The sequence below is a fragment of the Corvus cornix genome, chromosome 26 (genome assembly GCF_000738735.6).
Source record: "Corvus cornix cornix isolate S_Up_H32 chromosome 26, ASM73873v5, whole genome shotgun sequence".
NCBI lineage: Eukaryota > Metazoa > Chordata > Aves > Passeriformes > Corvidae > Corvus > Corvus cornix.
Genome location: NC_046354.1, coordinates 6594551 through 6618010, shown reverse-complemented (window position 1 = coordinate 6618010; position 23460 = coordinate 6594551). Strand labels below are relative to the sequence as shown.

General features: G+C 60.5%; 1 protein-coding gene across 5 annotated transcripts; it reads right to left on the bottom strand.

Moving 5' to 3' along the window:
• Positions 1-8161: 8161 nt before the first annotated feature.
• On the bottom strand, positions 8162-22518 carry CPNE5 (copine 5). Of its 5 annotated transcripts, none has more exons than XM_039565394.1 (21): positions 22093-22494; positions 20668-20708; positions 19986-20032; positions 18773-18876; positions 18227-18266; positions 18067-18143; positions 17086-17145; positions 16938-17001; positions 16605-16708; positions 16300-16404; positions 15157-15198; positions 14818-14893; positions 14056-14109; positions 13919-13980; positions 13087-13133; positions 12242-12423; positions 11157-11284; positions 10987-11089; positions 10249-10306; positions 9949-10022; positions 8162-8889 (listed from the first exon to the last, which is right to left on the bottom strand). In XM_039565394.1, exons 1-21 carry the CDS (start codon positions 22173-22175, stop codon positions 8716-8718), a joined length of 1725 nt encoding a protein of 574 aa, XP_039421328.1. In that variant the 5' UTR covers positions 22176-22494; the 3' UTR covers positions 8162-8715. The 5 variants fall into 5 exon arrangements, with proteins under 5 accessions (XP_039421328.1, XP_039421332.1, XP_039421330.1 ...); XM_039565396.1 differs by having other exon boundaries at positions 8749-8889; positions 10987-11007; positions 22093-22498; XM_039565395.1 differs by lacking the exon at positions 8162-8889 and adding an exon at positions 8896-9028 and having other exon boundaries at positions 10987-11007; positions 22093-22508.
• Positions 22519-23460: the final 942 nt, after the last annotated feature.

The window sequence follows — 23460 nt, the reverse complement described above, 5'->3', positions numbered from 1 at the left end:
AGCTAAAGAAGCTAAAGCTCTCGGCTTAACCTGGAGGGCAGTAACTGGCACTCTCGCAGAGATGAAAACAGAGAGGACAGTGGCTGCGGCTGGGGCCGCCATAGAGGCTTTAGAGAGTAGCAGCTCTGGGAAAGAAACAGACGGGGGTCTTATGGAGCAGCAGCCAGAGACCAGAGTGGAGTCCGGGGTAGCACAGTTCTTCGGGCTGGCCGCGAGAAAACTGATTAAAGGCACAGCAGCACCCGTCCACTCACTGCGAGAGTTGCTGGACTCGGCAAGGCAGGATGTTATGCACTCCAAGCTGACATGCTAACTGGGAGCGGAGCTTACGGGGCGCCAGTAACACAGCTGACCATGCCCGTAGTCATTCATCAGCTGTCACAGACTCTTGCCCACAAAGCCTTGTTGTCAGTACCTGAAATGAAGAAGTCTCCCCCGTATGCAGGAGTCCGACAGGGGCTGTCAGAGCCATATGGTCAGTTCATCGACTGTTTGTCAGCGGCCTTAAAGGATGCAACTGAGCTCTCTGAAGAGCTCCAAGAGCAAATGTTCCAAATACTTGCATTTGAAAATGCTAATAGGCAAACTAAGACAATTCTTGCCATGCTGCCCCAAGGAGCAGGTGTAGACGAGATGCTCGTACGTGCTACCCATGCAGAACAGTCATCTCAAACAGCTGCTTTTACTGCAACACTGCAGAATGTCCTGCGACAACAGGGACAAGTCATCGCTGCAGCACTGACCAGAGGGGTGCCCAGCAAGTGGTGCCGTGTGACGCATACAGGACCCCGAAGCGAGAAGGCGCAGTCAGCATCAGCTCCTGAGGAAAGTGGCGCCACTACTTCAACAGCTGGAACTCTGGGACCTCCGTCCCGAGAAGCCTTGGGAGAGGCTGCAGACGTGGCTGAGTGAGGGAGCTGAGGACTTGCCAGATCCACCACTCTCCATAGCAGGAGAAGTAGCGAGACCCTGGGCGAATGGAACAGCTGCCCTGGGTGGTTGCTAGTGACTTGTGGTGGGTGTTGGGGAACCCTCTCCAAAGGCAAAACTAAGAAGGAGAGTTGCATAAATTTTTGGGTCTAGCACCAAACACAGAGGTAGAGTGAGAAATTGTTTTTGACTGTCTTGAGACAGGAGCATTAGTGGACATTTTCAATCAGCTGTCCACCCATTTAGATAGAGTGAAGGCAGTCAATTTGGCTAGCATCTATGTTTGTACCTGGTGCTTCAGCAGCCAGGGTTCACGCTATTTTGCATAAATTTGCTTGCTGGGAGAGGGATAAGTTAAACATAACTTCGCAGATGCTTGATGAGTTAAGCGTAGATGTTACTAGTGTTAGACATACAATATTACAAGATCGAGCAGCCATTGATTTTCTACTACTAGCTCATGGCCACAGCTGTGAAGAGTTCCAGGGTATGTGCTGTATGAATCTTTCTGACCCTCTGTCCCAATTCACAAGCACCTCTCTGACCTCCAGAGGGACCTGCACAACTTGCGGGAGACAGATGACCCTATTGGAGATTGGCTTAAGGATCTGGGTATCACCAGATGGTTGCGTACCTTGGTAGTAGAAGGCTGCCAATTGCTATTTGTAGTTATTTTAGGTTTAATAATGCTTGGGTGTATTTTTTTTGCCTTAAAGGGGGGCTGCAAAAAATCATCGACCAGACCTGGGTTGCCCAAAAAGAAAACGGGGGATGTGTAGAGGGATTCCTTGTGGAATATAGGATACCCCAGGAGGGCTTGGGCATCCCAGGGCTGTTGCAGAAGTACCCCTGACGGGGCCTCAGGCTGAAAACAGGCTTGCAAGGCACCTGCTAGCTGGCAGCCTTGAACAGCCTTGGGAAAAGGTATACACTGGTCAGCTCCCCTGTTGCTTAGAGGCTTTCTCATGGGAAAGGGGCGTGAACTTTGGAAAAAGTATAACTTGGTGTAACTGAACAATAAAACTGGAGCACGATGCTCAAATCGTATCGGTGTTCGTATCGTGACTCTGGCTGGATTCCCCTGCTCCCGGGACCCCCCCCTGCTACAGGGCTTGTTGCAAGGAAGCAGCTGCTGGATGTTTTAAGCTTTTTGGGATCTGCGAGAGTAAAAGACTACACTGGCACATAATAAAACTACTGATTGTTGCTCATCTGGCTGATTCCCCTAACCCCTAACCCCAACCCTAAATTTCACCCTCAGCCTAACAATGACCCCTAACCCTAACCCTAACGCCGACTCCTAACCCTGACCCCTGACCCTGACACTTGATCCTGACCTGTCCCCACAGGCTGGCAACCACCAAATGACACAAGGCCATGGAGAAGAGGGGACCCTGTGCCAGCCCAGCATGGGGGGGTTCCTGAGGCTCCAGAGGCACCACTGGCCAGTGCTGCTGCCAGAACAAACGCCAATTATGGCATGTCAGCAGCGAATCCAAAGATGGCAAGGAGAAGAGGGGCTGGCGGGGGTGGCGGTGCCGCGGGGCCCGGGAGCAGGGTGGGCTTTGCTTGGGGCCGAAAGCAGGGTCGGAGGGCCAAAGGGGGGCGGCCATGCAAAGTCCTTTTCGACTGTCAATGCGAGCAGCGTGCTGGCCCCGCTCAGCGCGGGGAATTGCAGCGCTCGCAGGGCCGCACACGGGCACAGCCCCGGCCACAGGTGCGGCCCGGTCGGGGGAAGGCAGCGCGCCAAGGGCCGGGCCGGGCGTGAGGGGGCCCGGGGCTACCGGCGGGTGTTGGAGTGGGGCAGGGCTTTATGGCGCCACTGTGCCGGGGCTCGGCTTCCCGGCTGACATGAAGTGCACCTTTGGGCTTTTAAGCAGTGCAAGAGCGGAGATGGCCTCGAGGAGAGACTTTCAGATTCTGCCCTCTATTGCAGGGCGGCAGTTTACTGCAGAGCTTGCTCCCGCCCACCTTCCCCCCCAACCCCCACCCCAGATCTGCTCTTGGGATGGCAGTGACTGTGACAGGAAAGGGGCACCCCCCAATGGGACATTTCTGGCTCAGCTCTAGACAGAAATGTCAGGGGCAAACTGTCTGGCACTGGCCTTTGGGCCTCGAAGATGCCAAAGCTGGGCCTTGCAGGGAGCTGCGGGACTGCACGGCCCTGGTGGTTTCTCGGAGAGGGCTGGCTTTGCACAGGGGCTGGGTCTCACCTGCCACAGGGAGCTGCAGCGTGTGGGGAACAAATCCCTGCTGTCCTCGTGCCCCAGGGCATCCCCCTCGAGCAGCCGTGCTCCAGGCCGTGACTGTCACCCGCACACCTAAGGAGCCAGAGCCGGTGTTACAAACCACAGCTGTGCCAGGCACAGAGACACGAGAAGTGGCCATGGCACTGTCCGCACGCTGTCCCTGCTGCTTCTCCTGTTGTCTTGGGGTGACGATGTTGTATTCCCTATTGCTGCACTATGCCCAGAAATTAGTATATATGCCTTTCTATGCTTTAAATTGAGCCTGAGAGGAGAGAGAGAAAAGTGTACTTTTTCAAAGCAGTTTGTTTTCATGTTCCGAGGGCACAGAGACAAAACCTGTCTGCTTCTGCAGCGGCGGGAGTGGGAGGAAGCAGCTTGCTTTCCAGCCAGTTTTCTGCTTTCTTTTTCTCTGGAGAGAGACTGAGTTGAACTTCTGTTTTCCTGGGACTTCTTTTTTTTCCCCTTCTTCTCTGCTGGACTGTTTCAACATCAGAATACATCGGGAGGCATTTCCACTGAGACCTTGGCCCTGGAGGTGGGGCCACCACCCCATCCCAGCTCCAAGGAGGGGGAGAGAGAGAGACTACGAAAGGACTCTGAAATTTTCCCAGGTTTTCTCTCTACAGCGAGAGGTTTCATTTTTTAGCATTAGTATTTTTTTTCCTGTGTATTTGTTAAATAAATAGTTTTTATCTCTTTCACTTTCCTTTGAGGAAAAAGGAAAAAGTTTTTTTCCCGAACCTGGTGGGGGAGGGGTGGTTTGTAACCTGCCTTTTCTCAGAGGATATATTACTAAATTTGGCCAAACCAGCACGGGGAGCAGCAATGCCCAGCCACCCGCTCCCAAAGCCACGGGCCCACTCGGACACTGCGGGGCTGACTGAACCCACGGTGCTTTGTGACCCGTGGCTCCCAGGAGAGCCTTTGTGATGCTGGAGACCTACACGGAACCCTGGCTCCGCTGTGACACCAGCACAGAAGCTCAGGGAGCCCTGGAGACCGTGGTGACGCTATGGAAGCTGATGGAACCCTGGCTCCACTGTGACACCACAGAAGCTCGGGGAAGCCTGGAGACCGTGGGGATGCTAGGGAAGCTGATGGGACTCTGGGCACCACTGTGACACTATGAATGAAACCTGGTGGAACCGAGGAGCCATAGTGACACTGTGGGGCCTTTTGGAAGCAACGAGACCCTGGTGGGAACCCATGGCATCATTAATCCTGGCAGGAACCTGCTCCAGGTGGGCTCCTCTCTCTTGGCTTCCACAGGCCCTGCCAGGATCCTGCTCTGGCAGTGGCTTGCCATGGGCTCATGATTTCCTTTGGGAATGGCTCTGCTCCAGGATGGCATGCTGCAGAGGATGCAGGTAGATTTTGTACTCACTCATGGCATGCAGGTGGACAGTAAAGCCTGATCCAGCCCCCCCGCCCTGTGCCCCTCTCCCCCCCAGCCCATGTCCATGTCCGGCTGTGTCATTGGAGCGGGGGAACTTTGGGAGCAGCCCCAGCCCCATGTCCTGGCTGGGCACGCAGCTGCTGGGACACAGGTGTGTCCTGATGCCCCTGCCAGCCCCCCCACCCGTGGACAAGATTTGGGGCACTTTGAAACCATTTTAAGGGTGAATGAGGCCTGTATGGGGAGCGCAAAGGGATAATTTGAGAGGCTTTCTGAGGCGTCCCTGTGTCCCCCACCCGCAAATCTCCCCCCTCTATTTGTAGGCTCTGCTCCGCCCCTACTGGTCCCTCCCGCGTCCCCCAAAAGCCCCCGCGGAGGTGGAGGGACCCTCAAAGGCCGCTGTCCCGGGTATATGGAAAGCCCCTCCCCCGTTACGCCCCCCTCCCTCCGTCCTCATCCCCGCGGCCTTGCAGCCGCCAAACGGGACGCGGCTGAAGCGAGGAGCGGACCCCGCACCGGCCCAGCGCGGAGAGCTTCGCGTGGCTCCGCAGGCGCCGCCGCTCGTCCCGTTGCCAGAGGGAACGCCTACGGCGGCGGGCGAGCGGCCAATCCAAATGGGCTAGGAGGACAGGGGCGGGTCGCGGGGGCGGTGCCGCGGGGCCCGGGGGCAGGGTGGGCTTTGCTTGGGGCCGAAAGCGGAGTCGGAGGGCCGGCCAGGGGGGCGGCTATGCAAAGTCCTTTTCGACTGTCGAGGCGAGCAGCGTGCTGGCCCCGCTCAGCGCGGGGAATTGCAGCGCTCGCAGGGCCGCACACGGGCACAGCCCCGGCCACAGGTGCGGCCCGGTCGGGGGAGGCAGCGCGCCAAGGGCCGTGAGGGGGCCCGGGGCTACCGGCGGGTGATGGAGTGGGGCAGGGCTTTATGGCGCCACTGTGCTGGGGCTCTTAGATTCTTGGCTGAGACGAACACAGGTTCGGCTTTCAGCAGTGCAAGAGCAGAGATGACTTTGAGGAGAGATTTCCAGATTCTGCCCTGTTTTTCAGGGGGAAGGGGTTGACTGCGGAGCTTGCTCCAGCACACATCCCACCCCCGATCCGTGTCTGGTCCCGGTATGGCAGTGACTGTAGGAAAGGAGGACCTCCCCCCCCCAATGGGACATTTCTGGGTATGCTCTAGACAGAAAACGGAGTGAAAAACTAACCCTAACCTTTACCCTAATCCTAACCTCCAACCCTCACCCCCAATCCTAATCCTAATCCTGACCCCCAACCATAAGCCTTATCCTAACCCAGACCCCCAACTCTAACCCCCAACCCTAACCCTAACCCAAGGGTTTATTCCACAATGATTCGAAAGTGGTGAGTGTTTGGGGCAGGCCCAATGGATAAATGTGGAGGGACCCCAGTGTGTGACAATTCCATCGCTCGTCACGATCTCCTGGAGTAGCAGCCTCTGGAGATGCCTTTCTGGACCCCCCCTCGCCCCAGTGGGTCCTCCCAAATAGGCAAGGACCTTCCCAAACAGTCAGGAACCCCCACAAACAGTCAGGGACCCCTCCAAACTGGCAAAGCCCCCCAAACAGTCAAGGACTCTCTCCCTACTCTTGTGTAGGGGGGCATACATGCAGGGTTTCATCTGCCCCTCCTCTCACTTTACTTGGAGTGTTTTATTTCAGGGGACAACCCCTAACAGCCTCCAGGGGAAAGATGACCCCCGTGGTGTCAGCCCTGCTGTGGGGAGGGCTCAGGAGCTTTCCCCGTCTTTTCCTTCTCCACAGCAACATGATGCCACTCCACTGCCCAATTTAGGGGAGGTCCCGCGTGTTTGGTGTGCCAGTTCGGGTCTGTGCCCCCTCGGTATCTGTTCCCCTTTTCCCCGGGGCTGACCTTGGCCGAAGGAAATGCAGCAATAAAGAATGGAATCTTGAAGCCATTTGGGGGTCTGGAGGGCCCCTGCAGCCTGAAGGGGTGCAGGAAGGGGGGTTGAGAGCAGACACCCCATCATGGGGTTTCCCTCCCAGTACCCCCAGATAGGTTTGGTCTCCTTATACTGGAAAGCCACTTCTTTGCTGGGAGAGGGGGACCTAAACCAACCCCCACCTTGCAGCCAGGGGGGGAGGAAGCTTTTTCATCCCCCCATTGGAGTGCAGCGGTTTTGTGAGCCCCAAACTGGGGGGTGAGCATTTTGCAACCTCACCCAGCTGGGATGTGGGGTGTCTGTGATCCCCTCAGTTTGGGTGCAGGGGTTTTATAACGCCCTCAAGTTGGAGCGTAGGCACTTTGTGACCCCCCGCAGTTGGGGTTGGGTGTTGCTGCCTGCCCGAGGGAGCTGCCCTTGCCCCTCCCGGGACCTGCCCCTGCCCTGTGCTCTGAATGCCCTTTGTTCTAAGCGCGGGTAAAACCGAAAGTAACTCAGACTCTCCGGAGCAGAGTTTGATAGGCCGGTTACCCCCGGTCCGCCCCCAGTTCTCCCCTTCCCCTTCCCTGAATAAAAGACAGAGCACGGAGTGGGCCTGGCTCTGCTGCCCCCTCTGCTGCCAGCTCGTGTGTCTCTGTCTCGGACCGAGCGCAATCTCCGGGCAGGATTAAAGCACAGAGCGAGGGCTACATTTCTACCTCTTTGTTTCTGCTCTTGGTATTAGCTGTGCAGCTACCACTTGCCCCTTTTGGAGCTACGGAAGTGCCAGATCGCCCGTGCAGTCTATCTAGGCAGCTCTGGGCTTTCTAAGGCACTGAACTATGAGCCTGGCTGGCTAAGAGTGCTGTGAGTATATCCACAGTTGGGGGCTTTGTGAGACGCCCCCAGACACAGTTGGGGGGTGCTTTGTTACCCCTTGAAAGTGGAGTGTGAGGGCTTTGTGACCCCCCTAACTGGGGTGTGGATACTTTGTGAATCCCCCAGTGGGATGTGGGGTCCCTGTAACCCCCCCAACTTGGGTTTCAGGGGCTTTATGCCCCCCTCAGTTGGGGTGTGGTGTCTCTGTGAGCCCCCCGGCCTCTCAGGGCCCCGTTCAAGCAGTTTTGGGGTGCAGGGGGGCAGAGTCCTGTAAATAACCCAACCCTCCCGCACCCCAGGTGGTTTCTGTGTATTTGCAATTTTGGGAGTCACACGGGGGGGGGGGGGGGTGTCACACAGTTGGAGGGGTCACACACAGTCACACAGTGGGGGGAGGGGGGTCATACAGCTGGTGGGGGATCAGAGCTGGGGGGGGATGCTAAAGCCCGGGGGGTCACACCGTGTGGGGGCATCACACACAGCCAGGGGATATCAGACATGGAGGCCATCACACAGTTGGGGGGTGTCACAGCTGGGGGGAGGGTCACACACAGCCAGGGAGGTCATACCTTTGGGGGGCTTCACACAGTGTGTGTGGGGTCACACAGCTGGGGAGGGGTCAGAGCTGGGGTGTCACACACAGCTGGGGGGAGCACAGGTTGTGGGGGTGACACAGCGGGTGGGGGGTCACAGCGTGGTGGGGCAGACACAGATGGGGAGGGGTCAGAGCTGGGGGAGTCGGAGGGTCACACACGGGGGGGGGGGGTCCCTTTTAGGGGAGATGCTGGGGAGTCCCGGGGGAGGAGGCTGTAATTAAAGCCACAATCATTTATTGCGATTTAAGGCAACTCAATACAAACCCACATGGACACGCGACACGGCAAGGGGGAACACAAAAAACACCGGGGACCCCACTGGGATCAGCCCAGAAAATGGAGGGGGGTCTATGGATTTGGGGGAGCTGGTGGGGTGAGAAGGGGTCATGCATCACCCTGGGGGGGGGCACTCCACATTTGGGGGAGGCTCCTGCGCACCCCGGCTTTCTGGTCAGGAGGGTGAAGACCCCCTGCCCCTTTTTGGGGGGTGGGCAGGACAGTCCTGGATGGATATTGGGGGGGGTCCCATGGCCAAGGATGCTCAGGCAACACCATCCCAATCCCCCTGGGAAACCCAAAAGCTGTTTTATGGGGGTGGTGGTGGGAACCCGGATTGGGGAGGGGACCCCAGATTGGGGGGGACCCCGAGGTTGTGGAGGGGAGGAGAGGGACCTATGGTCCCAAGTCCCTGGCAGAGTATGGCTGCCTTTGATCCCTGGATAGAGGGTCCTGGGGTAGGGTGAGGGGACATGGCGTGTCGGGGGTGGGCAGTCAGGGTGGGGGGGTTTCAGGGGGTATGGGAGGGACAGGGGGGGGTTTGATGCCCCGTGCCTTCATGTAAGAGAGGAGTTGGTCAGGAATCTCGGCTAGGACCTCCCGTGCCAACCCTGCCATGCTCAGCCCCGCGCCGGGGCCCCCCGACATGTAGTCACGAAATGGAACAAACTGGGGGAGCACAAGGGGGCAGAGCAGTTGAGGGGGTCCAGGGCCGGGAAGCCCCCGGAACCTTGTGTCTCACACACGGCAGCTCCAGTGTCCCCTCCCCATTCCTGATGTCCCAGTGCCTCTCACATCCAGGTGCATCCTAAGCCCCAATGTCCCTCCATATCCCTGCGCCTCCCCTTTCCCATAGCCCCCACATCCCAGTGCCCCCCCCCCATTTCCCAGTACACCCCCATGTCCCACTGCCCCCCACATCCAGGTCCATCCCAATACCCCAGTGCCCCCTTCATTTGCCAGCACACCCTCCTCATGTCCCAGTGCCCCCCACATCCCAGTGCCCCCCTCATTCCCCAGTGCATCCCCCCTTCCCCAATACACTCCTCCTTCATGTCCCAGTGCCCCCCCATCCAGGTACATCCCATATCCCAGTGGCCCCCCCACCATATCCCAATGTTCCCCCATGTCCCAGTGCCTCCTAAGGTCCCAGGCTCCTCCCCACATCCAGGAACATGCTAAGTCTCATTGCACCCTTTTTTCGCAGCACAGCCCCCCCCCCAAGTCTTAGTACACCCCCTCTTCGTGTCCCAGTGCAACCCCATATCCCAGTACTTGCCCCTCCATGTCCCAGTGGCCCCCACATCCCAGCGGCCCCCCCATTTCCCAGTACCAACCCCCTTCATGCTGAAGTGCCCCCCCATATCCTAATACACCACCATGTCTCACTGCACCCCCATTCCAAGGTACATCCCAAATCTCAGTGCACCCTCTTTTTCCAGTGAAGCCCCCCCATCATGTCCCTGTGCACCCCCAAATCCCAGTGCATTCCCCCATCCAAGTGCATCCCAAACCCATTGCATCCCATTGTCCCAGAGCATCCCCCTCATGTCCCAGTGCCCCCCAAATCCCAGTGCTGCCCAAATCCCAGTCCACCTTGTCATCCCTCCACACCAGTCCCACCCAGTGCACCCCAGGAGTAACGGGGCTGATTTGAGGTCCCCAGGGCACCCCCCACCACCACCCTGCTAGGTCCCCAAATCTCTCATTGGTGAGGTCGGTCGGTACCTGGACGATGTCACGCTCGGCCACTTTGCCACGGGAAGAGATGCGGATGTCATCCCCATCCAGCTCCACCATGGCTGGGGGAGATGCAGGGGGGAGGTCAGCAGCACAGCAGTGCTCCCCACTTCAGGGTGGGATCTTATTATGTCCCTCCCAACCCCACACCCAGAACCCCCAAGTCCCCTCGCTGGGGCGTGCTGAGCCCATTCATATGCTGACACATTCAACTCATAGCTCCAGTGGCCAAGGGACCCCCCCCACCCCCCCAGCCTTCCCCTAGTTCCCCCAGCCCCCATATCTTACCATCGAACTCGGCCTGGCCGACCCCCACGATGATGATGGACATGGGCAATTTGGCAGCCTGAGGGAGCCGGGGGGTGAAGGGAGTCTCACAAAATTTAATGATGCTACCACCAAATGAGCCGCTCCCCCACCACAGCACCCAGGGGTGCCAACACCCCCTCCCCCAAGGATTCCAGTCCCTCAGCACCCCTCATCACTCAAGGGTCTCAGACCTCTCCCCACCGGCACTGGGGGGGTCCCAGGAACTCCCCAGCTTCCTTGCAGCACCCAGGGGTCCTAGACACCCCTACACGCCAAACGCTGTGGTCCCAGCCCCTTCTTGACCCCAGGAGTCCTTTCCCACCTCCCAGTCCCTCCTCACTGCCTCCAACACCAAGGGGTCCACACCCTCCCCCAGCACCCAGGGCTCCCAGCCCCTTCTCCATCCCTCCAGCAAGCAAGGGTCCCAACCCACCCCCCCCATCCAGCTTCAGGGTCCCAGCTCCTCCTCACCCACCCCATCACCCAAAGGGTCCCAGCCACCCCCAACCCCTCAGAACCCAGGGGTCCAAGCCCCTTCCCACCCGCTAAGGGTTCCAGCCCCTCCTCAACCCCCCAGCACCCAGGGGTCCCCAACCTTTCCTACCCCACCAAGGGTCCCAATCCCTCCCCACTGCCCCCGTCACCCAAGGCTTACAGCTCCCCCCACCAGCACCAGGGGTGCCACCACCTGCCCCAGCACCACCACAGGGGTCTCACATTGACGATAGCCTCCTTGGTCTGGGCCATGTCAGAGATGACACCATCAGTGATGATGAGGAGGACAAAATACTGGGACCCGTCCAGCACCGTGGCCGCCGAGCTGGGGGGACCCTGTGTGACGCCAGAGGGCACAGGGACCCCACCCCAGGGCATGGGGCCCCTCTTACCGGGCAACGTGGTTGACGACAGGGGCGAAGTTGGTGGGGCCGTAGAGCTGGACGCGGCGCAGACTGCGCTGATATGCCTCCAGCACCCCCGCAATGCCGCGGCACGCTGGGTTTGATGCATCCCCATTCTGCCGCAGGGTCACCAGGACCACGGTGACACCACAGCCCCCAGCCATGGACAGGGTGACACCACAGACCCCACGCACAGACAAGGATGGCACTGCCATAGCGCCCAAATGCTAACAAGGATGATCCCACCATGTCCGCAATGTGGTGGCAAGGGAGACCACCACCATGTTCCCATCTCAGGGTCAAAGATGACACTGCCATGGCCCCAACCCAGTGACAAGGAAAATGCCACCACATCCCCAACCCAGGGACAAGAATAATGACACCATGTCCCCAATACAGTGAGAACTGGTGACAAGGACAACACCACCACATGCCCAGCACAGTGACAAAGACCACACCACCACATTCTCAACCTGGTGACGAGGATGATGCTACCACGTCCCCAGCCCGGTGACAAAGACAATACCATGTCCCTAATCTGGTGACAAGGATGACACTGCCACGGCCCCAACCCAGTGACAAGGATGACACCACCATATCCCCAATACGGTGACAAGGATAATACCACCGTGTCCCCGACCCTGTGACAAGAATGATACCACCATGTCCCAAATAATGTGACAAGGATGGCATTGCCATGACCCCAAAACAGTGACAAACTGATGATGCCACTATGTTCCCAACCCAAGGACAAGGATGACACCACCATATCCCCAATCCAAATCCAACCCAAACACACCATTTACCCAACTTGGTGATCAAGGATGAGACCACTGTGACCCCAAACTGCTGACAAGGACAACCACTATGCCCCTTCCTAATCTGGTGACAAGGACAACACCGCCATGGCCCCAAACTAGTGACGAGGACGACACCACCATGGCCCCAACCCAAGGAAGAGGATGATACCTCCATGTCCCAAACAATGTGACAAGATTAGCCCACCATGTCCCCAACTGGGTGACAAGGACACCACCCTTCATCCGCAGTCCTGTCCCTCCTTGGCCCCTCACCAGTGGGAACTCGTGGGACACGTGCCCATCCGGGGGGACCTTGGCACCAAAGCCAAGGGCTGGGAACATCTTGTCACTGTCGTAGTCCTGGATGATGTCCCCCACAGCCCGCAGTGCCAGGCTGTAGGCATTCAGCTGGAAGGGGCTCAGGTAGTGCAGGGACGTGGGCTGCGAGGGGTTCCCTGCACAGGCATGGGGCTCAGCACCCCCCAGCACCCCCATAGCCCCCCCCAGAACCCTCAAAATCCCCCCAGCACCCCCAAAACATCCCCAGCATCCCCACAACCATGGCACTACTATGGCCCCAACCCAGTGACAAGGATGACACCATCTCTCCAACACAGTGACAAGGACAAGGATAATCCCACCATGTCCCCAAATGCTACCACATCCCCACCCTGGGGATCACAACTGGTGACAAGGATGACACCACCATGAAACCAACACAGAGACAAGGATGACACTCTGTCCCCAACAAAGTGACAAAGATGACACTGCTATGACCCCCACCCAGTGACAAGAATGACACCACTCTGTCCCAAATTCAATGACAATGATGGTGCCACCAAATCCCCAATCCAGTGACAGCTGGTGACAAGTATGACACCACCATAGTACCAACACAGTGACAAAAATAACACTGCCATGGCCCCAAACCCACAACAAGGACAATGCCATCATGACCCCAACCCAGTGACAAGGGAGACATGACCATGTCCCCAAAACAGTTACAAGGACAACACCACCATGGCCCCAAACTGGTGACAAGGATAACACCACCATGACGCCAAACTGGTTACAACTGCCCCAAATAAATCCCCTGGGGGGACACAGCCCCCACTCACCATTGGATGCCGTGAAGTCGATGGCCACTGTGAAGTTGAGTTGGGTCCTGGGGGGGAAAAATGGCCTTGGGGTGACACGGGGTGACCCATGGGTTTGGGGTGGGGACACCCCTGGGGCCACAGGCTGGACTTGGTGCACCCATCCCCCAACTCAGAGCACCCCCAAGCGTCCCTGCACTGAGGTGTCACCATGCTGCAATCAAGGGAGTGGCTGGGGGTGCTGGGGACCCCCAAAGGACCAATTTGGGGTGCTGGGGAGCCCCTGCCCACGAGGGAGCATCTGGGTGGGGGTGCTGAGGACCCCAAATAGAGAAGATGGGGATGGTGGGGACCCTCTTTCCACAAAGGAGTAGCTGTGGGTGTTGGGGACCCCAAAGGGAGCTGTTGGGAGTGCTGGAGACTTCCAAAAGGAGCAACTGCAGGTTCTGGGGACTACCAATAAGCAGCTGTGGGTGATGGGGACCCCCTGCCCTCAAGGAGGCATCTGGATGGGGGTGCTGAGACCCCCAATGGAGGAGCTAGGTGTGCTGGGGACCCCAAGTGGAGCAACTGGGGGTGTTGGGGACCCCACAGGGAGGAGTTGGGGATAGAAGGAACCTCCCCCCCTCTCCCCCCCCCCCCCTCAAGGGAGCAACAGTGGGTCCTGGGGACCTCCCTGCCAGTGAGGGAGGGGCTGGGGATGCTGGGGACTCCCACAGGATCAGCTAGGGATGCTGGGGATTCCCTGCCCTTGAGGGAGCAGCTCAGGGTGCTGGGTACCCCCCAGGAAGGAGCTGGGGGTGTTGGGGACCCTCAAAGGTGCAGCTGGGGGTGCTGGGGGCCCCCTGCTCACCCGCCCCTGATGTAGTCCAGGAAGGTATGCTCGGCCTCCACAGCGAAGGACAGCAGGGTCACCTGTGGGGACATGGGGTTCAGGGGGGAAAGTGCCCACACCCCCTGTGTCCCCCCCTCCGCACATCCCATCCTCACTGTGCCCGAGTTCAGGTACTTCTTCTTCTTCATCTTCTTCCGGGGATTCACCACCTGCGGGGATGGGAGGGAAGGGAAGGGGGCTGCTCCTCACAGGGATGGGAGGCCCCAGGGAGCAGCATGGGGGATTGTCACATCCTGGGGGACAGGGGGGCACAGAATGCCCTGGCGGCAGCGGTGGGAGCACCGTGCTGAGGCGCAGAGAGGGACCTTGAGGAGCACATGGTGGGCTGAGACACCCAGGGCTGCATGTGGGGACCCTGGGGATTGTAGTGCAGCTGCAGATCCATGGTGGGGGCTGCGGACCCGGGACCCTCAAGGGAGCAGCTGTGGGTGCTGCACCCTGGGGACCATAACACCCCAAGGGTGCAGTGTGGGGACCCCAACACCCCGGGATGCAGCACAGGGATCCTGGGGACTGTAAATCTCCATGGCTGCAGCATGAGCAGCCTGGGTACCATGACACCTCAGAGTGGAGGAGGGGGACCTTTGGGTGTATGACACGCCAGGGTGTAGCATTGGGAGGGACCCTGGGGACCACAACACCCTAGGATTGCATCATGGGGACCCTGGGGTATGTAGCACCCACACAAGGACCCTGACGCCCAGAGGTGCAGCAGAGAGAGGGACCCTGGGGACCGTACCCACCAAGGGGTGCAGTGTTAGGACCCCAACACACAGGCATGCAGCACAGGAACCCTGGGGACCGTGACCCCCACGGGGGGTGCAGCACCCCCCAGCCATGTGCCCATCCCCCCTCACCTCGTACACGTTGAAGTGGCTCTGGCCCCGTGCCAGCTCCCGGTAGCTGGTGGTGAACTCCCCGATGAAGTCGTGGCTGTGAGGCCGGTGATTCTCCATCAGCCAGGGGATCCCCATCACTCGGGGGGGGGCGGTGGGAATGGGGGATTTCCCATTGCCCAGGAAGTTTCCCATCAGCCAGGGAGTCCCAAATAGCCAGGGGGGATTCCCATCACCCGGGGGGGATCCATCTCCCCGTGGACGCAGGGATGGGGGGCTCCCCACCATTCGGGGGGTCCCCATCACCCGGGGGGTGCAGGTCCAGGGTGTGGGGGGTCCCCAGGAGCACACACAGCTCACCTGCCATCACGGTCCCAGTCGTACACCTCCACCTTGATGGCTCTGCAAGGCGGGGGGAGGGTCACCAACACCCCGACACCCCCAAATCCCATCCCCCCCCCCCTCTCCCCCGGGGACCAGTCACACACAACCCCCCACTCCCTGTGGGATTTGTTTTGACGCCTCTGTGGGCTTTTTCCTGCTTCCTCCTCCTCCTCGTTGGGATATTTTTATCCATCGTTGCCACAGCAACGTCCAACACGGGGCCAAAGCGGCGTGAGGAGCTGTTTGCGAGGACAACAGCTCGTGACACTGGTTTGGGGCGGGGGGGGGGGGGATGGCTCGGTGGCAGCAGTGATGCCCATTGCCCAGATGGGTAAACTGAGGCAGAAGCGGGTAACACCGGGAGGGTGGGTGCTGCTGGTACCACAGAGCCGGGGGAAGGGGTTCTGGGGGTCTCGGGTGGCCACAGAGGTGGGGGAAGGGGTTCTCAGGGGGCCACACAGAGGGTGGAGGAGCTGCAGGGGGTCCTGAGGTACAACAGAGATGGAGAAGGAGGTGTGCAGGGGTCTTTGGGACCACAGAGATGGGGGGAAGGGAATAAAGGGGGTCCTGGGGTACCAGAGACACAGGGGAAGGGATTCTGAGGGACAACAGAAAGAAAGGACAGGGGTCCTGGGGTACCACAGACATGGAGTGAGGGGGGTTCTGGGCATCCAGAGGTACCACAGAGAGCGGGGGAAGGGGTTTCAGGGCATCCTGGAGCACCATGGAGATGGAATAAGGGGTGAAGGGGGTCTTTGGGGACCACAGAGATGGGGACATGAGGTGCAGGGGTTCCCAGAGGACCTGAGAGATGGGGGAAGAAGAAAAAAGGGGTTCTGGGGGCCCATAGAGATGGGACAGGTGGAAGGGGGTCCTGGAGGACCATAGAGATGGGACTGGGCTGCAGGGGGTCCTGAGGCACCATGGATGGGGGGGAAGGGGGCTCAGGGGGTCTCAGAGGACCACAGAGATGGGAGTGCAGGGGGTCCCTGGGTATGACAGAGATGGGGGAAGGGGGTTCAGGGGTCCTAGTGGACTCTAGAGATGGGGGGAAGAAGGGGAAGGAGGTCTTTGAGGCCAAAGTGGGGATGCAGGGGGTCCCAGTCCCCTGGCGCTCACCGGTCATGGTCCCCATTGCAGAGGGCACGCACGGGAATGGCAAAGGCTGCCCAGACGGGGTTCAGCGTGTTCCGCACCACCTCCGTCTTGTGGCAGATGGTGAAACTGGGGGGAGGACAAGAGGGGGACAAGGGGGTCACTCTCCCATCCCAACACCCTCCAATCTGTCACCCCCGCAGCGCAGTGAGGATTTTTGGACACCCCCTCCAATGCCAGCCCATGGGGACATCGGGGTGTCCTGTGCTGGGGCTGAGCCCTCCCGTGGGGTGTGGCAGGGTCACTGTTTTTGAAAGGGGGTCGCTCACGTCCCATCTTCATTGCTGCGGTAGAAGACCATGAACGGGTCAGATTTTCCGAAGAAATCCTTCTTATCCAGCTTGTTGGCACAGAACTGGAGTGTGGCCACGTCCTGGGGGGTGGAATCGGGAGGCGTCATCCACCCTGCACCCCCCTGAGGGGTGGGATCCCGCGGGGGCGGCTGCTCCATGAGGGAAGGAGGGATCCAGGACAGGAGGGACACAGGGTGGGGATGGTCAGCCATCACCCTCATCTTGGGGCGTGGGCTGGTGTGTCTCAGCCACCCCCGATACTGGGGGGTCCCCAAGCTATGCTCCCTCCCCTGCCCTGCCGCGGCTCACCCGGCAGTTTCCCAGCTCTTCAGCGAGGAGGATGATGGTGCCGCACTTCTTCCCCGGAATGCCACTGCCGGGATGGGATGTGAGCGTGGCAGGGGCACACATGGTGTCCTGGGGGTGTCCCCCCCGCACTGGGCACCCCAAAACTTACCCATTGGAGGCGGCCGGGGCGGGTCTCCTGCCCCGGGGGTGCATGCTGGCTGTCCCCATCCTGCAGGGACGCATGCTGAAGGGTCATGGGGAGGATCCCCACCCAAGAAAAAGCCCCCCTCCCAAAAAAAGGAAGTGTCCAAAAAAAAAAAAACAAAACCAGCCCCGCCCCCTGCCAAATTCCAGCATCCAAAAAAGAAGCTGTTCCTCCCCTCAAAAAAGCCTGTCCCCAAAAGACATTCAGCCCCCCAAAAAGTCAGTTCCCACAAAACAAACTGCCCCCAAAAAAGCCAACACCCAAAATCGTCAGACCCCTCTAAAAGCCAGACCCCTCCAAACCACATTCCCTCCAAAATCTACCACCCCAAGAAAAAGCCAGACCCCAAAAATGTCTTTCCTGCCAAAAGCCACACCCCGCCCCCCCAAACAAACAGCCAGCCCCCCAAAATGCCACTGTCAGCTCTGGGGTCTGGGTCCATCCTGGGCACACCAAAAGGGACCTTGGGGGACATGGGGACATGGGAGCCAGGCAGGGCTCATGTCAGGGACTTGGGGACCACTGGGGACACTGGCACCAGGGAGGGCTCATGTCAGGGGCTTCTCCCGGGGGGGACATGGGGACATTGGGATCAGTGGGGGAGGTGGCTCACATTGGGGGCTTCCCTGGGGCAGAGACATGGGCACTCTGGGACACTGGGGCTGAGGGGGGCGACCATCAGGGGTTTCTCCAGTGGGGGGACATGGGGACCCTGGGAACCTTGGGGACACTGGACCACAGTGGAGGCTCACACTAGGGGTTTCTCTGGGGGTGGGACATGGGGACACTGGGGATGAGGGGGTTCATGTCAGGGGCTTCTCTAGGAGGAACATGGGCACACTGGGGGCACTGGGCACACTGGGGGCACAAGAGGGGCTCACATCAGGGGCTTCACTGGGGTGGGACATGGGGGCATAGGGACACTGGGGCAAAGGGGGGGCTCACGTCAGGGGCTTCTCCAGGCGGCTGCCGGCTGAGCCCACAATCTCCCCCAGGGTGCAGAATGCCTGGCCCAGGAAATCCTGCAGGATCAGGAACACTGGGTGTTACCAGGGGGATGCCCATCCCAGGGAGGCCAGGGGAGCAGAGCTGATCCTGCACGTACATGCTTGGAGAGGTCAGGGCTCTTGGAGTCCACATCATACCTGGGGACAGAGGAGACATGTTGGCATGGAACGGGACATGGGGGGCCTTGGATGGGACAGGGACAGGGATGGGATGGGGACGGGGATGGGGATGGGAGGCGGACAGGGAGGGGCAGGGATGGGATGAGACAGGGATGGGACACAAATAGGGATGGATTAGGTGTAGGGACAGGATGGGATGGGATGGGTAAAAGAATAGGGGTAGGATGGGACAAGGACGGGTACAGGGACAGGATGGGGTAGAATAGGGACACAATGGAATGGACAGGGATGGGATGTGAATAGGGACAGGATGGGTCAGGGACAGAATGCGGACTGGATAGGATAGGGATGACGATGGGATGGGACAAGGATGGGGACAGGGTTATGAACAAGGGTGGTGATGGTCCAGGAGTGGGGACAGAACAGGGATGGGGACAAGGACACTCTGGGGGCCTGTGCTGAGGTGGTGAGGGGGTGACCCTGGGGGACATGGGGGTGACCCTGGGGCCGCAGGGGTCACTCACAGGTCAAAGCGCAGGTTCTGCCGCTCCTCAAAGCAATAATCAAGGACAAACTTGCGCAGGAAGTCAGGATTCAGGGAGTTGTCGATGACCTCGGTCCGGCCAAACTGGGGGATGCAGGGACAGCAGGGATAATGGGGTGACAGGACAACACGGGGTGGGGACAGGGACATGGAGACACAGGGACATGGGGATGTGGTGATGTGGACACAGGGACATGGAGATGGGAACATGGGAACACAGGACATGGCCATGGGGGATGGGGATACAGGGATATGGGGACACAGACACGGGGACATGGGCACATGGGGATGTGGTGATATGGGCACAGGGGCATGGAGACATGAAGATGCAGAGACATGGGGGCATAGGGATGGGGACATGAGGACATGGGAACACAGGGGCGTGTGAACACAGGAGAGAAAAACCAGGGGCATGGGAATGAGGGTGGGGACACGGGGGCAGTGGGACATGGGAATGTGGACATGGGGACTTACAGATATGGGGACACAGCGACACGGGGACACAGCGACACGAGAACATGTGGACATGGGATTGGAGACATGGGGACATGTGTGGGCGGATAAGGCGGAGCAAGGGCGGACAGCGGGTTCGGGCCGGGGCACACGGGGCGGACAGGGGCGGGGTGGGCCCAGGTGCCGCTTTGTGCCGCGGGGCCGCCCGTCCCCCGGTCCCACCCCCTGTTCGTTACCCCGCAATTAACACCCTGTTAATTACAGGGGGACGGGGCCTGGCTGCGTGCCGACAGCTGATTGGCTGCCTGCCTAGCACCTCGACATGCTCCCCAGATCCCCAGGGCGCCGGCTGGCTGATTGCTGTGCCCCGGGGCACTGGCTGCGTGCTCATGGTCCAGGTGCTGCACCCCCAGACGCTGATTGCTCACTGGTGACTGGCCAAGTGCCCGCCACCCCAACACCCTGACTGGCCACTTGGCCAGCACCCCAACGCGCCGATAGCCCAGAATCCTTCATGCTGCTTGGCTGGGGGGCGGCCATGGCCCCTGACTGCTGATTGGCCATCGGGTTGGCAAACACACATGCTGATTGGCCACTGCCCCAACATGCTGATGATTGGTTGGCCAGCCAGCACCCCAACATCCTGATTGGCCGGCTGAGTGCACCCCAACATGCCGATTGGTCAGCTGAGCACAGCCCAACATGCTGATTGGCTGCCCCCCACCAATCGGGTCACTCACCTCCCGCCATTGGTGGCTGCCAGGGCGCTGCGTGTACAGCACACAGACTGCGGGGGGAGGGGTCAGGGGGAAGGGCACCCCCAGAGACCCCCCCAAAACACTCCAGAGACCCCCAAAACCCTTAGAGACACCAGCATCCCCAGAGACTCCCAAAACTCCCCGGAGACCCCCCAAAACACCTCAGAGATTCCCCAAACCCCCCAGAGAGCCCCTAAGATCCCCCCAGACACCCCCCATACAGCTCAGATGCTCCCCAAATCCCCCAGACCTCCAAAACCCCCAAAGACCACCCAAAACCCCCAGAGACCCCCACACTCCCCAGAGCTCCAACACGTCCAGAACCCTCCAAAACATCCTTGAGACCCCCAAAACCTCATAGAAACACACCACTCCCAGAGACCTCCCAAAACACCTCAGAGAGCCCCAAAACCCCCAGACAACACTCCCCAGAGACACTAATGCTCCCAGAGACCCCCCCCAAAACCCCCAGATACCCCACAAAATACTTCAGAGACCCCCCAGCCCCCCAGAGACCTCCAAACCCCCCAGAGACCCAAACATCCCCCAAGCCCACAACACCCTCCAGAGACCCCAAAACCCCCAGTAACCCCAAGCCCCCAGAGTCCCCCCAAAACACCCCCAGAGACCCTAAAACACACCCCATCCCCCCTGCCCCACTCACGTGGGTCCGACTTGGAGAAGGTGTCCCTGTCCAGGAGCTGCCTGGGGGGGCAGCGGGAAGTGTGAGTGTGAGTGTGAGTGTGAGTGTGAGTGTGAGCACCTGGCTGTGCCTGTGACTGTGTGTAGCCCTTATGCGGCCAGGTGTGCCCCAGAACACGTTGGGGTGCACAGCCACGTGTCGGGTTGTGCCCAGTTGTGTGACAGGGTGCGTGGCAGGGTGTGCACAGCCAGCTGTGCCCCAGGACACGGACTGGGGTGCAAAGCATGACTGACACATTTTGGGGGGCCATGCGCTGGGGGCCCGTGTATCGGGGTGCACAACAGGGCGTTGGTGAGCATGGCTGGGTGTTGGGGTGCACTGCCAGATGTGCCCCACAACACATGTTGGGGTGCACAGACACATCTGCACAGGGTGCACAGCATGACACATGTTAGAGTGCCACGTGTCAGGACACCAAAGCGGGACCCCAGGTTGCAGAGAGAGGGTACAGGGGGTGCAGGGTGGGCAGGGGCTACAGGGGGTGCAGTGGGGGCCGGGTATTCAGGGGTTTCAGGGTGGGCAAGGAGTAACAGCGGGTGCAGGGGACACAGGGTCCAACCTGACCCCCCTGCAACCCCGGCCCCAGAGACCCCCAAATGCCCCCCCCGTGACCCCCACTCCCCTCAGGGCCCCGCACCCACAACACCTTTGGGTCACCCAGTGCCCCTCTGTCCCCATACCCGACACCTGTGCTCCCCATGCTCCACAATGCCTCCCAGCACATTCCAGCGTTTCCCAGTGAATCCCAGTGCCTCCTAGTGCATTTCAGTGCCTCCAACGCCAGCGGCCTTGCTCTCCAGTGCCTCCCCGTGCCTCCCAGTACTCTAAAACGCCGACTGCTCCCCGTTCCCTCGTGTCTCCCGCTGCCTTCCAGGGCATCTCAGAGCATTCCAGTATACCCCAGCAATTCACACCACCACCTGCTCCCACTCTCCGGTGCATTCCAGTGCCTCCCAGTGCATCCCAGGGGATCTCAGTGCATCACAGTGCACCACAGTGCACCCCAGCACCCTTCGACGCCAGCAGCTGCGGCACTCCAGTGCCTCCCAATGCCTCCCAATGCATCTCATTGCGTTCCAGTGCAACCCAGTGCCCTACAGCGCCAGCTGCTCCCAACTCTCCAATGCCTCCCAATGCATCCCAAGGGATCTCAGTGCCTCCCAATGCATCCCAGTACCCTCCAACGCCGGCTGCCGCCGCTCCCCAGTGCTTCCCAGCGCCTCTCTGCATCTCAGCACCCTCCAACGCCAGCTACCCCTACACCACAGTGCAACCCCGTGCCTCCCAGCATCTTCCAACGCCAGCTGCCGCTGCTCCCCAGTGCCTCCCAGCGCCTCGCCGCGCCCCCCCCCCGCCCGATGCCGGCTCCCGCCACGGCTCCGCTACCTGCAGGACACCGTGAGCTCCACGCGGGTGGCCGGGACGGGGCCGGGGCCGGCGCCCGATTCCGGGACACCCAGGCCCGCCATACCCCGGGCTCCGCCGCTGCCCCGACACCGGCACCGGCACCGCGATCGCGATCGGCTCCGCCCCGGGACCGCCCTTGGCACCGCCCGGGGCTCCCGGCACCGGCACCGGCCCCGGCCCCGCACCGAGGGACTGCCCGGGGTCTTATTCGGGACCGCCCGCCGGGAGACCGGGACCGCCTTTGTCACCGCCCGGGACCCGGTCACCGCCCGCTCCCGGTCCCGGCCCCCGCCCCGCACCGAGGGACTGCCCCGGTCTTCTTTGGGACCGCTAGCGGGGAGACCGAGACCGGCTCGGGACCGCCCCTGGGATCGCCTCCAGATCCCCGGCACCGCCTCCGGGATCGCCCTCGGGGCCGCCTCCCCTTCCCCGGTACCGCCACGAACCCCTGATGCTGCCCCCGGGACCACCCCGAAATTTTCGGGATCACCCCCAGATTCCGGGGATCTACCCTCGCACCGCCTCCGGGCCTACTTCCAAATCCCCGGGACCGCCCCGGTTCCGTCTCGGAATCGCCCCCAGATCCCCGGGATGGCCCCCCGCACCATCCCCAGAGCCGCTTCCATAGCCCGGTTTCCCCCTGGAAGCCCGGTACTGTCGCCGGGATCCCTCCCAGATTCCCGGTATCGCCCCGGGATCAACCCCAAATCCCTGGTACCTCCCCTGACCACCGGCATCTCCCCCGCATCGCCCGCGGGGCCGCCTCCTCATTCCCGGTACCGCCCCGGACCCCCGGTACTGTCCCCGGGATAGCCCTCAGATCCCCGGCATCACCCTCAGGCGCCTGGTGCCGCCTCCCCATCCCCAGTACCCCCCGGATGCCGGTACCAAGGATCAGCCTCGGGCTCGCCCCTAGACCACCGCTACTGCCCTGGGATTGCCCCCGAGGCTGCCTCCAGACCCCGGTACACCAGGGACCATTGGTACTGCCCCGGGATCACCCCCAGACCGACCCCCCGGTGCCCGCTCCCTGGTACCCCAGCACTCCTCCGGTACTCCCAGGGCGCCCCCCTGTGCTGTAGTGACACTCTCGGTACCACCCACTCCCCAGGATGAGCCCCCAATTGCCCTAGTTCCCCTTAGTCAGAACCCCCCCAGTATCCCCACAGCCCCATCAACTGCAGATGCAGAGTCCCCCAGTCCCCTGCTATTCCCCCAGTAGCTCCCAGTATCACCCCCGCACCATTCCCAGTAACACCCAGCAGCTCCCAGTACTGTCCCAAGTCCTGCACTAGGTGACATCAAGAGCCAGAGGGGACACCCAGTGCTGGGGGGTCACCCAGCGCC

Excerpts from the sequence above, each read along its gene's own strand:
- CPNE5 (XM_039565394.1), bottom strand. The coding sequence starts at position 22,175 with ATGGCGGGCCTGGGTGTCCCGGAATCGGGCGCCGGCCCCGGCCCCGTC. Across the intron at positions 12,424-13,086 it reads CGACTTCACGGCATCCAATG|GGAACCCCTCGCAGCCCACG; the intron begins GTGAGTGGGGGC and ends ATGCCTGTGCAG. Across the intron at positions 10,307-10,986 it reads CCAAGGAGGCTATCGTCAAT|GCTGCCAAATTGCCCATGTC; the intron begins GTGAGACCCCTG and ends CGGCTCCCTCAG.